Genomic DNA, 14295 nt, shown 5'->3' with positions numbered 1-14295 from the left:
GCATGCAGCAGTGATACGCGCGAGAAGTAGGAAAGCTTTTTTTTAAAAATCGTCCCCTTTTCGATAAATGGCGTTTCTCTAAACTGAGGCTCTGCTTTCTCTAAACTGTGCTTCGATAAAACGTGCCTATTCTCTAAAACTTGCTTCGATGAAATTACATTCGATCAACCGTAGTAAACCCGTCCGAAGTACGTTTGCTGCATACAAATGTATGCTTATAACATATCTGTAGACGTTTTTTTATGACCAATGTGCAGGACCGTTATACAAGGAAAACTCAGGACTCAGACAGCCTCTGCAGGCTGTCTTTCGCATGTTGTATTGGGATCGTGAGCACGGCTTTAAAACGAAAAACCAACCGAAATACATCAAAATGTATTTGTGTATTTGGTGGAAAAGTTTGCCCACTGCCGGTGCCGAGCTGCGGCGTTAGCGGTTTAGAACGCCGCCTTATAAAGCGCATGTTCACGAGTCATTCATTAGTCAATTAAGGTATAGCGTGTACGAGAGAAATACTGGCTAAGCCTTCCTTTCCCTTCGACACGGCAGACGCTTTTGTAGTTCTAGAGGTGGGACTTTGCTAGTGATCATCATGCACTTTGTTTCTTGTCACTGGAACTACATCTCCAGAAATCAGGACCCGTAAAGCCACAGCACACATACCAACGAATGAAAACTTTTCATTATCGGCGACGTTTACGTCTCGGTGCGAGAACTATTTTCTAATGCAAGTCGTTATAGTACTTTTAGAATGTCAAACTGAGAACACACACACAAAAAAAAAATTACCACACTAAAATGACCACATCACGCTACACTTTATACCGATAAAACTTCGGATCTTGCGGCTTCATCGCAGCAGCGGAGAAAAGCTTTTCAGCTGCCCTTTCCAATTCGGTTGTTCCACATTTGTGTTCCACATTTCATTATGTTCCACATTTCATTATAAAAGACGCGGTTCGCGTTTCTCGAAAGAAAGCAGGGGGATTCATTTGAAGCGCCGACTTAAGACAGGTCGGTCAAGGTTCTTTGTCAAATTTGGTGGTGAGAATCAACAGGGTCCGAAAACGTTCACCGCTTTCATGTTTGGTAGTAGGACGTAGTATTATGTTGCTTAATGAGCGTCTCCGAAGGGTGTGTTTTTTGTGTCTGATAAAGCGGACCTATAGATTTACGCCTAATGACGTCATTCAAATGTCATGTCGCTGGCCGCGATCCTGGCGGTGTCACAGCAGGGGTGGTGGATGTGGCAGAACCCTGGTCTGCTGCAGGTCGCTTTTCAGCTGTACAGTCCACGGAAGGTGCAGCAGGAGTTGGGACTCCTTAACGACAGTGACACACGCGTTCGCTCGTACTTTTTTGCAGGGACAGCACCAACCGCCAGGATAGCGACGTCTGACAACATGACACGCTGGCCTTTACGACATACAGGGTGTCACAAAAGAAAATTTACACGCTCTTTTTCACCGCAAAAATAAACTAGGCATCGCCCAACGCTCATTCCCCGCCCAAAGGTATAGACCTAGAGGTCACAACCAGTTGCCAAAGTTTCAGCCCGATCTGATAACTTAATCAAGAGTTATAAGTGATTTTCTGAAAATTTCAATGGGAAAATGGAGCCATAGAGCCCCATGTGTTTGAAAACTCTGTCGGCCGCCATTTTCCCATTGAACCTTTCAGAAAATCATTTATAACTTTAGATTAAGTTATCGAATCGGGCTGAAACTTTGGCATCTGGTTGTGACCTCTAGCTCTACCTTTGGGCAGAGAATGAGCGTTGGGCGATGCCTAGTTTATTTTTGCGGTAAAAAAGACCGCGTAAATTTTCTTTCGTGACACCCTGTATATCGGTGCCGCTTCAGGACTGGTTTTGATATATGGGTGGGATGTGAAGCTGAAAACACTAGTCGAAGACGCGTCCCAGGCTCCGTAGTAGTGTTGATTCATAGTCCCACAATGATTGCAGCATTTAACAGCGTGTCAAGCTAACAATGCGGAGGGCAAGTCGACTGCTTCTTGTGCAGGAATCGCGGTGACGTCAGAACGAGACCGAGCTCTGATTGGCTCGGATTGAAAGAATAGTGGGTATAAACCTCAATGCTAGATGCCTCGAGGTCTACCCACTATTGTCTTCCCTCAGCCAATAAGAGCTCGGCGTTTTGACATCGTCCCAACCCCTGTGCAAGAAGCAGGCGAACCTACCCTCCCCAAACGTTCGCCACGTTCTTCACCCGTGAATGAAAGAAGCCGTGCGTTCTTTTTTATTCAGGAAAAGGCAAGGAGATCTAATTTCAATGGAGGACCTGCGGGATTTCGTCACAACCTAGAATATTTAGGGCCCGTGCACTAGAATTTCGACGTCATCGCTGTGAGGTTGTGCGCAGACATAAATTGAACACGATTGCTGCGCCAGAGCTCCGTTGGGGCTCGTGTCCAATCAACACGTCGAAGGACTCTCGGCATCGGGATCGGGTCAAACTGCTGAGTCGGCCCCATTCGACTGTGATGACGTTGCACGGAGGAGGAGGCCAATGCACGCGGGTCTTCAAAATTCTATACACTCTTAAAAAAGTTTGCGCGTCTACTTTACGCAAATCACTTAAAGAGCCAATCACCGCAACTTACTTAGGCAGCTCAGCGAATGACAATGCCAAAACATATGTTTAGACCAAAAAACGCAGTCTGAGTTGTGACATTAAGCAATGCGAAACGTCACGCTTGCATTGCTTAATGTCACAACTCAGTCTGCGTTTTTTGGTCTAAACAGATGTTTCGGCATCGTCATTCGCCGAGCTGCCTCCGTGAGTTGCGCTGATTGGTTCTCCGGGTGTTGTGCGTGAAAGTAGACGCACAGACGTTCTTTAGAGTGTGTCTATTCACTGATGGAGCTGCCCGATTGGTTGCATCGGATCTTACAACGTCAACTGCGGTCGGGCAAAGTGAAACCGAGTATAGGCGGTATCCGTGATTTGGCGGGACTCTTTCTCTTGCAGCCAACGGCACGCTGCTCATGTGCTGCGGAGAGCGGGCGTCTCCCGCCTGCTTTCCGATCCGCCTGCCCTTCAACGACCCCTTCTTTGCCGACCTGGGCATCGACTGCCTCAACGTGGTGCGAACCTCGTCGTGCACGGACTGCTCGGGATTCCGTAAGTAATACGTAGCTCGCAACACTTTAAAAAAAAGAAACGAGCGCCATACTTTACATTTGTGGCCGGTGTGTGTAAATCGCGCCGGACAGTGTCAGACTGTAAATTGGATCGTGTGTTTTTGGGCGCAAAAACCTCTAAACACACCGTTCCACTGTGCAGCCCGGCCTGTTTGTTGCCTCGGAATGCGAGGGAAGCACATGCCATAGACGATTGCAAGCAAGGTCACTGTCAAGGTCACCGCCACGTCTCTGCTGGTGCGGACAAGCTCGTGCGATTTCAAGCTTGACAAAGCTATGGTCACGCGGGAGCTGCACGTGATTGCTCTCATAAGGCGCCAGTCGGGGCGCCATGCTTGAAATTTCTATACGCACAGACTCCCAAGATGCTAGAAGCTCTTTATTAGAACGGTTTCTACGACATTGAAGGGAAGGACAGGAGGACGTAAGAGCACTCTGTAGTGTCAGAGCTCTGACTGATATTTGAAGGATTGGAGGAAAACGAAAAGGCTAGGCGCCTCTGGTTACACCCCTTGTCTCTCTACAATTATAGTGCACAAGCGAGTCGTATGCTCCTCTTCAGGGCCCGTTTGCTCGAAGCTGGTTAACTCTAACTGCGGTTAAATGTTAACCGCATTTCCCTACGAGGGGGAATTTTAGGTCACGTGACCGGCAGAGTAAGGACGGCAGGGAAACATGGCTGTGCCCAGGTGAGTGAGCGCCGCTCGCTTTGGAACTAATATGTCGTTGTAGCTGTAATATCTGGCGCGTTAGTCAGCAATGAATTGTGCAGGAGGCTTTCGCTTTGCCTTACCTCACTTAAACCGCAAGGCATGAGCAATGACCTCGCCACATTTTTTAGATAGTTTTTCGATTCTGGCCATTCCTAACCCTAAATAAATGCGATAATTGTCGGCATGGCAACGTCTTGGGAAAGGGGATTGCCTTGACTCAATCGGCCGGGTATAGACCGTTCCATTAGGGTCATAGCAGAGAGGGTAAAAATAGAAAAAAAATGCCCTCCCCCTCTCACCCGGATGTCGTCTGCTCCGCCGAGTGGGCAGTACCTAGCATCCGGCTGGCGTACAAACTCTGTTTAAAATCGCGTCATTTTGGAAATTTCAAGTGCAGATGCGCAGATTTTGGTGTGCCAGTTATCGTGTATTACTACGCTAGATAAAAATACTGAGTCTAATTGCGCTGTTACTGCGTGCACATAAAAGAAACTAGAGGAAACTGTGCCAGACCGGCCGGTCTCTCCGGCGAAAAGTGAATCCTGCGGCTGTACCTTTTTTACTATACAAAGTTCATACTGGTGTAGGCCTTTAGCGACCATGAGTGGATGTCTGAAATAATAAATAAAAACCTGCGCTCTTGCCGCAATACACGCAGTAGTTGAGGGTAGTACTGCCGGCTGACTCAAATGCTATTTAAGTAACGGAAAAAAGATATGTCAGTTGATCATTTACCGAAGTAGAACAACAGAGAGCTCTAGGCTGATTTTGGAGTGGCCATAACTATTCTAAGAACGCGAACCACTTCACAACGGCAGCCCCGAGCGAGAGTTCGATGTTCCGTACGGCCTGCCGATACAGCCCAAAGATGGAGGATGGCAACCTCCCGTTTTGTCGTCTGCTAGCGGAGTCGGGCGCGTGCCCTCTCTCTCGCTTTACCCCGCCGAACCCACTGAATTTCCCGGATGTATGGAGTGGGCGCTGCTGTCGAACAAAATGGTGCCGCCCAGAGAGCGCTAAATGGAATGGTCTATTGATAGCGCGCAGAAAGAGACAGCGTCCCAATAGTCGATTTACTAGATTTCCCAAGCACCAAGGTGCATGCTACGAGTGTAGTTACACGCGTTGCACGTGCTGGCGTCTGCAGTAGTAATTGTTCTAAATCAAAAAGTGTAAAACAAATTTTGCCGTGCACGCGCGTTCGTCAAAGATTTATAATGATTATTTACTTCAAATCTTTCATAAGTGGAAGGCCAGCGCGCGCGGATCGTAGAATTACACTTCCACCGTTCTCCTCGATGCTTGGATAATTTACCAATAGGTCTATTTTCACTGGAGCCGAATAAACATGTTTTTTTTTTTTTTAATTTATGATGGTGCCATATACAGTTCTTACATGCTGGCCAACCATGCTGCCGGTGTACCGCGCACCTTTCACTGCTCACTTCTTTCTTATCGTTTCTAGAACTGAACTTCGTCATCCTCTTTCGAACTTGAAAGGAAGTTTCAAAGAGTCTTGTCTTCAATTCAGACAGCCAAGTATTTAGAAATTTTTCAAACAAGGGTTAATCTAGTTTTACCTGACGCAATACCTATACCACAAGCAACAAAGAATGTTTCTTAAGCTCGAATGTATGCCGCGCTGCGTCGTGAAAACCGGTAGCTCGCGTTTTTGGGTCCCCCCTTTTTGGGAACTATTTCCACGGAAGCCACGTATATTCGCTACAACCTGTATGTGACACCAGCTACCACCCCATAATAAAACACGGAGCTGTCGCTCATCCAGCCCTCGTCAACTTGGCTAGGTACTTGTAGGTACCTAGTAGGGAAGGGCGGTGAACTCTTAACCGCGGTTAAAGTTAGCCGGCTTCGAGCAATCGGACCCTATACTCTGTTTCACACTTAACGTGCAAAGCTGTCAAAGCTACTGGCGCGAGCGCGTGCCTTCATGTATGGTTTTGTTTACGCGAGAACTCGTGCAAATTATCAACAATATAAAGCCCCATGCTCGTGCCAGTAGCTTTGACAGCGTAGCATACTAAGTATGACACAGAGTATAGACCTTTTCACCCTCCGCCGCATGGGCGCTGCCATCTTGGAATCACGTGATGCGGCCGCCATTAGGTTGCTTCAACTTGTTGCTCCGCTCTCCCGTCCGCGCCTTGGCGGTTGCGTTGAATTCGTGTTTTTCGTCGCCTTTCACCGCGTCTCTTGCCTTACTCCGTAAAGTGTCGTCCGATACTTATACTTACTATGCAATTGCATTACATCATTATGCGCGCAACTTCTGTAGTTGATTTTGTAACACGTGTGGAATATTTTTTACCGTCGGCGTGCGGGATACGTGTGAAAAGGCTTTATAGGAACAGGAATTAGCGTTAGCACTTGCGCACATTGAATACAAATATGACTTGAAGAGAGCCTCGAGGGTTCAAATACCAATAACTTATGAGAACTGAGGTTTGGTTACTAACAAAAGCGGAACATTTGGAATAGGAAGCCCAATGTAATTATATATATGAGTGCTCATTGGTGGCAATGAAGGAAACAAAAACACTCAGCGTAATTAGCCACGTGTTTTTCCTGAAAGCATGGTGTTTTGTCGTTACAACAGATCGAAAAAAGTTCCTTTTGATTATATTGTGGACAAGATGCGAGAACAAACGTTTAGTTTGAATTATTTTTTATGCTAGAAATAATGGTTCCTCAACATTAGGCAACTTGTTTCTTCGCATATATCACACCTATATCTGTTTTACGTTCTTAATCGCGTCTGCGATATAAGCATTCGCTTTATCGGTTTATTTAGGAATTCCACGGAATTGTATATCGTGCTTGGTCTCATGTCCATAGTCTTTCAGCTGCTTTAGTCATTTTTTAATATAATCATGCAGTTTCAATTAATTCATTTCAACACAAATATTTTGACTCGTCGCGTAAGAAACTGTCACAGATAGCTTGATAGTGCCTATGATTCACAAAATATGACGCCGAAAAGAATCCTTCTGCATGAAAATCACCCGAGTGCAGCCGGTTGTTGACGGCGAATAGGGAGTTACTTCCAGTAGCTGGCGACGTCAAAATGTGCACAGCGTACCGTTTCAAATCAGTGAACAGCTTTCTACACAGGTCCATTCGGTGGCGCCTGGCATTTGACTTCAGCAAAACTTATCGGAAAACATTTCCTTTGCGCTCTTCACTCTCATTCGGCAAATTTTACGGAAGATGAATATTAGACTTTATTTGAAGTCTTGCATTCAGTTATCTCACCATTCTCATACCTTGAGAACGTACCTTGAGAACGTCGGAAGCAAATGTCTATATAACAAAAAGTTTATTTCATAAGGTCAATATTTTGAAATTCTGTTAATGAGTACTTTAGTTAACGAAATTTTCCAGTCAGCCTAGGCTGGTCTATCAAAATATTTCTCGAGCGCTTAATTTCTTTAACTAAAACAGGCCGAGACAATATCACTTTCTTTATATTATCTATGTGATTATATGCAACTTTTCTATTGATTATAAAAGACGTTTCCAGTCTCGAAGTTAGAAAAGGTTGGTGTACGAATACCAAACATCGAACAGTAAACTTGTCAGTTCATCTGTTCTTGGTGAAACAGCAGATTGTTAATCATGTTGTCGACCTGCTTTTTCACTAAGCACTCATGCAATATAGTCTGTTGCAATATAAGATGAATAGTTCAATATTTGACTTGAGCGCGAGCTATCTACCTTTTGTTCTGCTCGGTGCACACACAGCCACAGCACGGCGGCAGGCAACGAACGCACGCTGCAGGCGGAGCTTGTCCTGCTCTTTATTTTTTTTTTTCTGGAAATTAGTGTCCACGGGTACGGCTGTGGACTATGGTACTCCTCCCTGTGCGTCAGCGGAGTTGTTTCACCGCCGAACCTGGCCGAAATTAACGATGGACGGAATCGGACGCACATCGTGTTCGTAAAAAAAGATCGCAATTTAGGCTCGAAACAACATTGCGGTCTGCCAAGTGGCTCAATACTATTGTTTCATTCGCTGTGTGCCACAAGAAATAAATTTATATCGCAAAATTAATCGAAAGTGGCATGAAACAGCATCACAACCGCGTGTACGTTGAAACCGAAACCGACCAAATTGAAGCAACCTAATGGCGGCGAGTGCGCTAGCGCCCTCTACCCGCCGGTCAGGCAACTACTGAAATGAAAAGGTCTATAGAGTCTACGCTCGAACGCCAGACTCGGCGCGAAGAGCCGACGATACTCTTGTTTTCTATGACTGGAGGGAGGCAGAAGGTGGATTGAAAAGCAACTAGCCTTTACGTCTACTCTCCTTTAAATAATCACCGTATAGAGTGCCAGCTTTTAAATTTAGCTGCCAGAAAAAAAAAATTCGAATAATTGCGGCTGCTCATTTACGTATTTCACTGCCTGGTATGCGGAGGGATTCTTATTGGGAGATCGCGTTGCAGGACCGAAGGGTTCTGGGCTCAATCGCCAACCACTGTATGTCTCGGTATATGTGAGCACCGCAGCAGCGTACAGTCAGGTACTACCATTACTGCACGGCGCAAGTTACAGAACCCAGGCTAGCAGTCGCTCTGCTCTGTGCGAAGTTCTCGTGTACAGCTTGATCATGCCACTGTTGCCATACGCCGGCAAATTAACTTCGTGGTGAATGAAAACACACGTCTAATTTCCTCTTGCGGCGTAGGCACTCTTCATGACAACCCCTTAGTTTCTGTTTTTCTTTTATTGTTGTAGTCGCTTCACCTCGCTTCATATTCATGCAAGGGTCATTCCCCGTCACCAACGCACACTTTGCACGAATTGGTCACCGGCAGTTCTCATGTTTCTACGTGCGGAAAAGTCACACGAAAACCGTAAAAGCTAAACGTAACTATAGTGGTGCTCAAAGAACGTCATAGAGAGGACCAAACGAATGACCACAGAAATGTAACGTTTTAACCAAAACAAGAAGAAATGACGTCACACTACCGTATGACATTTCACGCAATCATATGGAGCATCGTTTTCGTTTAAGGTGACAATTAGTTCAGAAATATAGGCAAGAAATGAAAAAAAAGTCGTAAGACGACAGCATGACGTGAGCTGCATATGAACACTTATCAAAGAGGAGGCTCCCTCATAGGAGTTTCACAGGTTCGTATATATCTGCCAAATTAAGTGAGAACAACGAATGTATCAAGAACAAATAAAACGGCAATAGCGTTTTCCGACATTTAACGGTGCAGTCGATGAGAAATAAAGATGCCACAGCAAAAAGCAACACTGTATAGAAACACATAAGCACATTGTTTTACAGTGGCAGCCTTGGTACAGCTTCACATTACCAAAAATGTAGATTACCTGTAGCAATAGAATATACACCGAGTTTGCACATCGCAAGTAAAATAGCCAGCGCAATGAAGGTTCCAGGGAAGTACAAAGAATGTTCCAACTAAGCCCTGCGCCAAGTCATTACTCTGTTTTACTGTTCATATATTTAATGCATCGCCCTTGCTCCTATACTTCGTTTCAGATTAAGTGCGGTCGCAGCTGACCCTAAGAGCAAATGCGACTAATCAAGCAGCGTCAAAAGCGCAAGTCACTGACACTTTTTTTTGCTTATGACTGGTTTAAGGAGGATAAAATTCCGACAGAACCAGGACGGACACCGTGATGGTGCGCTTTTGGCGCTGTCTAATTTGTCCCATCAGCTCGTAGCGTCAGCTGCATCGGAATTTAAGCTGAAACAAAGTATAGTACTTTCTTATCAGCTACTTCCTCGTTTTTAGATTTTAAGCACCTCTAATCTATTTTAAACAACTCTACGTATTTGTGGAATGCAAACATTAGTGGGAGATCCTTGCCATCGCCACAAACTGTATTTAAAAGAGGCTTGCCAAGCAGACGATCGAGCGTTCCTAGTGAGAAGATGTCGGTGGTGTGCCTCACGCGTAGTAAGAACTCCCCAGAACCTCTCGACATACGAGTGCTAACTTTGAACACGTCTGCGGACAGTTCTTTTACGAGCAATGTGAGAGGACCATCACATAAGGAATAAACACTCCTCTAACGAAATTTGCAGCCTCTTTTTTTTTATATATGACGTATCAGCAGTGTGAGCGCGTCTTAAAGACCGCGCCAATGACCGGGAATCGTTCCCGTCGCAGATGAGCGGCGGATAGTGAACCAAAATTCGGCCTTCATCGACGCCTCGATTACCTATGGTACGTCGGACGACGTCCTGCGCACCCTCCGGGACCCCGCGCACCCCGAGTACCTGCTCATGCCCGGGGGGCTCCTGCCGCCGAGTCTGAACCCGGACGACGACGGGTGCAGTGACCCGGCCACGAGCCAGTTCTGTTTCCGGGCGGGCGACACCCGCGTCAACCAGCAGCCGGGCATCGCCTCCCTGCAGATCCTGTACGCCAAGCAGCACAACCGGATAGCCACCGAGCTGAACAGGCTCTTTCCCTGGTGGGACAAGGAGACCATCTTCCAGGAGACCAGGCAGGTTCCCTCATTGGAGATACAGTGAAGTTTTTTTTTTTTTCCAGTAGGCATCTGCATTTACGTAAAGTCACTTTTCCGACCCTTGCATTCCTGCTATCGCCATTTTCGGAGGGCTCGTCCAGCTCAAGTACCACTGGCAGCTCTTATGTTGCGCATATTTTTTCGTGTTTAACGATATTTTATTTTGAGCATGGCTAATATGGGGCATAAAACGTGATAAAAACTGATGCAACGGCAAGGTGCCAATGTATTCTGACGCGTGGAGGCACTTTGAGCTGTCCTTCATTTGTAGAAATAAATGAACTGCGCAAAGGACGAGGACAGAGGTAGAAACGAGTACGCCACGCGGAGCGCAGTCGTACTCGTTTCTACCTCCGTCCTCGCCCTTTGCGCATTTCACTTATTTCTACAAATCATGAACCAACTAGCCCGCCAAAAGGTGTTACTTCATTTGTAGTTCACAGATAATCCTTAGAGTGCGCTCGATACTCAAAAAAGGCCCAATTTTTTAGTTAAAATTGTCTTTATTTGCTTCTAAAGACGAGCTCTTCCACTCGTCTGTTTCCCTGGTACAAGAAAGACGTTGGGTCCATATGTACACGATTTAAATGGTCTGACTACGAGGCGAAGATGAGGTGATGCTGCTCCAGGACCTATATGAGGCGCTAGATGGTCACTCCTTGATCGTGTTTGGAAAGCGAGTCAAGAATACGCTTCCGGTGTCGGTTAGACCCTTCTGGACGGGTCTAAACCCACTAAATGAGCGTACGATTCAGAGCAGTGACATTTGAGCCATCACGGTGATTAAAAGTATACGGTGTGAGAATTGATCCGCCTCTTGCGCAGGGGTTGCGAGGATCTCGGAATGCTGAGCTCTGATTAACTCTGATTCGAGGATAGTAGGCAGATCCCAAGACAGCTAGCCGCATTAAGGTCTACCCACTATTCTTCCAACCAGAGCCAATCAGAGTTCGGTGTTCTGACGTCGCTGCAACTCCTGCGCAAGAAGGAGACGTACCTGCGCTCCGCATTACAGTCGGTCGCCTGAAGCCTTATCCGAAAATACCAGAACCACTACTTCGTTCTCCAGAAATATTAAAACAGACCGCCACCGAAAAAAAAAAAAAACAATATCGCATAAGCTTCCTGACACCATATCTAAAACTCAGGCTGTGCCCTTTTTTAATGGTGACTATCGCCAATTCAGCCCGCTCTGGACTAGGCAACAAAATGGCGGCGCCCACGAGATAATCTTAGAATGGAGTGCTGAAACTCTGAGCGTGTAGCTTACTCTGTAACTCGATACTCGTTGTGACATCAAAAAGGGAGGTTTTCCGCAGTATTCATACGCTGCTCGAAATAGTTCTTGCAATAACTGGTTGTGAAAGGAAGTATTACGATGCTTTTGGCGCTTGAAACATCTTTGTCTCGATAAAATGGCACAACTCTAAACTAAGAAGCATCTGCATATACCTTAATTCATAGAGTTATTACAATAAACGCTAGAGGCTCAGCTGGCGCTAGTGTGCTGTTGCATTTTGAAGCAGACAGCAAGCAGTCAGAAATTGACTTCCGGTAATGCATTTCTATGGGAAAACGCGAGGGTATTTTCTTTCTGCGCTCTAATATGAAAGCAAACATCACAAATAATTTGTATTTACCAGGCACATTGGAACATTTCTCAGTCACACATACGAAATAATTGGTCAGTTACAATATTTTTATTTGAAATTTGTGGTATGAAAAACGGTGTTAAAATCGCTTCGTGCGTGTGTTTATGTGCACTGTCAGACACTGTTAGCGCGAACACGGCGTCGACGCTTTCCAGCATGGGGGATATACGTGCCAAACGAACGAACGACATGGGGAAAACCAAGAGGGACGGCAAGAACTACGCAGTAACACTGGATAAGTAACTCCTTGTGCTTGCAGACGATCAAAATAATTTGAAAGCCACGTAATATAGTCCGATTTGCAATAAATAAGTACTGTTTTATTCTTTCTGCTCATGAATATGTCCGAAGATGCTTGTTCTGTGTTCGAATCACCCGCACGCTCCAAATATTTGCAAAAAAGGGGAAGCCAGACGACAGGTGCGCGATAAAAACTGCCCCAACATAGGAAATTATAAAAAAACACACCTTTCGTAGCCCACGTACTTTATTCTTTACGTTTCGAACGTTTTTTTTAACCACTCGTAAAGATGCACGACGGGGTCATTTTCATACAGTGAGAGGACAGGCATATTAGCAATATATAAGCACCAACGGAATGCTGGCGAACTTTGAACACACTCTACATTCCTTTCGATCGTTATTTTGCTTAGAATCGTCGCTCGTTTTTACATACCTTCCTTGCAACAGAGGTTTGGGCCTGAAATAGAGCGAAGTTTAACATCGTTCAGTAGTAAAGAAAAATGTTGTAACTAAAGCAATTGCACTCTCACAGTATCAATAAAGGTACATACTATCCGGTACAACCGAAATGACAAAAGTTATTCATGTTATTTTCCGGCGAAGAGACAAAATTCACGCTCGTTTTCCCATAGGAACACACAGGGAGGCTGCAAATCTAGACTGCATGCTGTCTGCTTCAATTTGCAACCGGAAGTCCCATAGACAGTAGCGCCAGCTGAGCCTCTAGCGTTTATTGTACTAACTCTATGCTTTAATTTAACATGCGAACTGAGAAATTAGCTGCATTCTAAAATGAACCGGACAGTTCTTTTTTTTTTTTTTTTTTTTTTACTTTGATGCTTGAGGTGGATGCGAGTATAGGTGGATCCAGACTTCCAACTTTGATGGGCGGTCTTGGGAGATAATTTTTCCTCTAATAGCTGCCTGGTTTTGTCCGACCCCCTGGCGTCCCCACATCATGTGTTGGGTGTTTAGGCGTGCGTCGTTGTGCACGTATGTTCGATGAGGACTTTCTTTTGCGTTCTTGTCGTTGGCTGCACGCAGGTGATGTGTAGATTTTTTTTTCGCTTCCACGTAGCTTTGTACGTTTCGCTCCTGAATAGGATGGTGACTGTTTGAATTGATATGAATGCGATCTCAGCGTATTGAATCAATCACACGCACTCTTCCTCCCTACTTCTTTGCATTCTACCCGTCTAAAGGAATAAAAAAAGTTAAATATAGATTTAATGCACCACGGTCGCATCCACGTAAACGCAGCCTGTGTTAGACACAATGGGGGGGCTGCTATTCACACTCGAAGCTTGGAGCATCGGAGCGATAATTAATTCTGTGAAACTCATGGGTCATTCTGCTCGATCTCCGCCCGTGCCCATTTTGATCTGGATGAGCATCGTACCTGCGTGTGGGTGTGCAATCAGTACTGCGTGGTGCATGTTAAAGACATCAAGGTATCAATCTTACTGCCCTAGCCATGTTGCTTATCTACAGCAGGAACGTCAGACGTGACCTGAGGCAGATCAAAGCCATACTGTACAAACTATTTGACATTTTGTTAGCTTAAACAGTTATCTAACCGTCTAAACAACAAGCAGACATCGCTTGCACGTATATTGTGGACATAGTACGAGAGTAAATATTCTCTCTTCACTGCTTCTTCAGAAGCGAGATATGAGTTATTAGCCTTTGTAACAACATAATACCGCACCTGTTCTGGCCACGAATCGTGGAGCTTGTTTCTGAGTTGAGTGAGTGTCTACAAAACGCTTAATCAGTTCTGCATGCCACGGCAACCGCTAAAGTGTTCAAAATGAGAGATTTGAATCAGAAGCAGTCAACAATTGCCCTAAACAAAAGGCCATTAATTTTCTTCATTAAAAGTCGTGACCGCCCTGCTGACTGATCATAGATCAAGTACCTTCACATGTATTACGTCAAACGGTCATAAATCAGGTCAACCGACTTGCACCTCAAAGCAACATTAATACGC

General features: G+C 45.4%; 1 protein-coding gene across 1 annotated transcript in view; it reads left to right on the top strand.

Moving 5' to 3' along the window:
* The window catches only part of LOC121833578 (chorion peroxidase-like), a 42208-nt gene extending 31794 nt beyond the window's left edge, over window positions 1–10414 (top strand). Inside the window, exons 4-5 of the mRNA XM_042286984.1 lie at window positions 2994–3146; window positions 10047–10414. Of these exons, the coding sequence (XP_042142918.1) occupies window positions 2994–3146; window positions 10047–10414 (521 nt within the window). The remainder of the gene's footprint in view (window positions 1–2993; window positions 3147–10046) is intronic.
* The last annotated feature ends 3881 nt before the right edge of the window (window positions 10415–14295 follow it).

This window comes from Ixodes scapularis, unplaced genomic scaffold, assembly GCF_016920785.2.
Source record: "Ixodes scapularis isolate PalLabHiFi unplaced genomic scaffold, ASM1692078v2 PGA_scaffold8__174_contigs__length_109621045, whole genome shotgun sequence".
In the NCBI taxonomy this organism is placed as follows: Eukaryota; Metazoa; Arthropoda; class Arachnida; order Ixodida; family Ixodidae; genus Ixodes; species Ixodes scapularis.
This window is presented reverse-complemented; position numbering and strand designations above follow the sequence as displayed.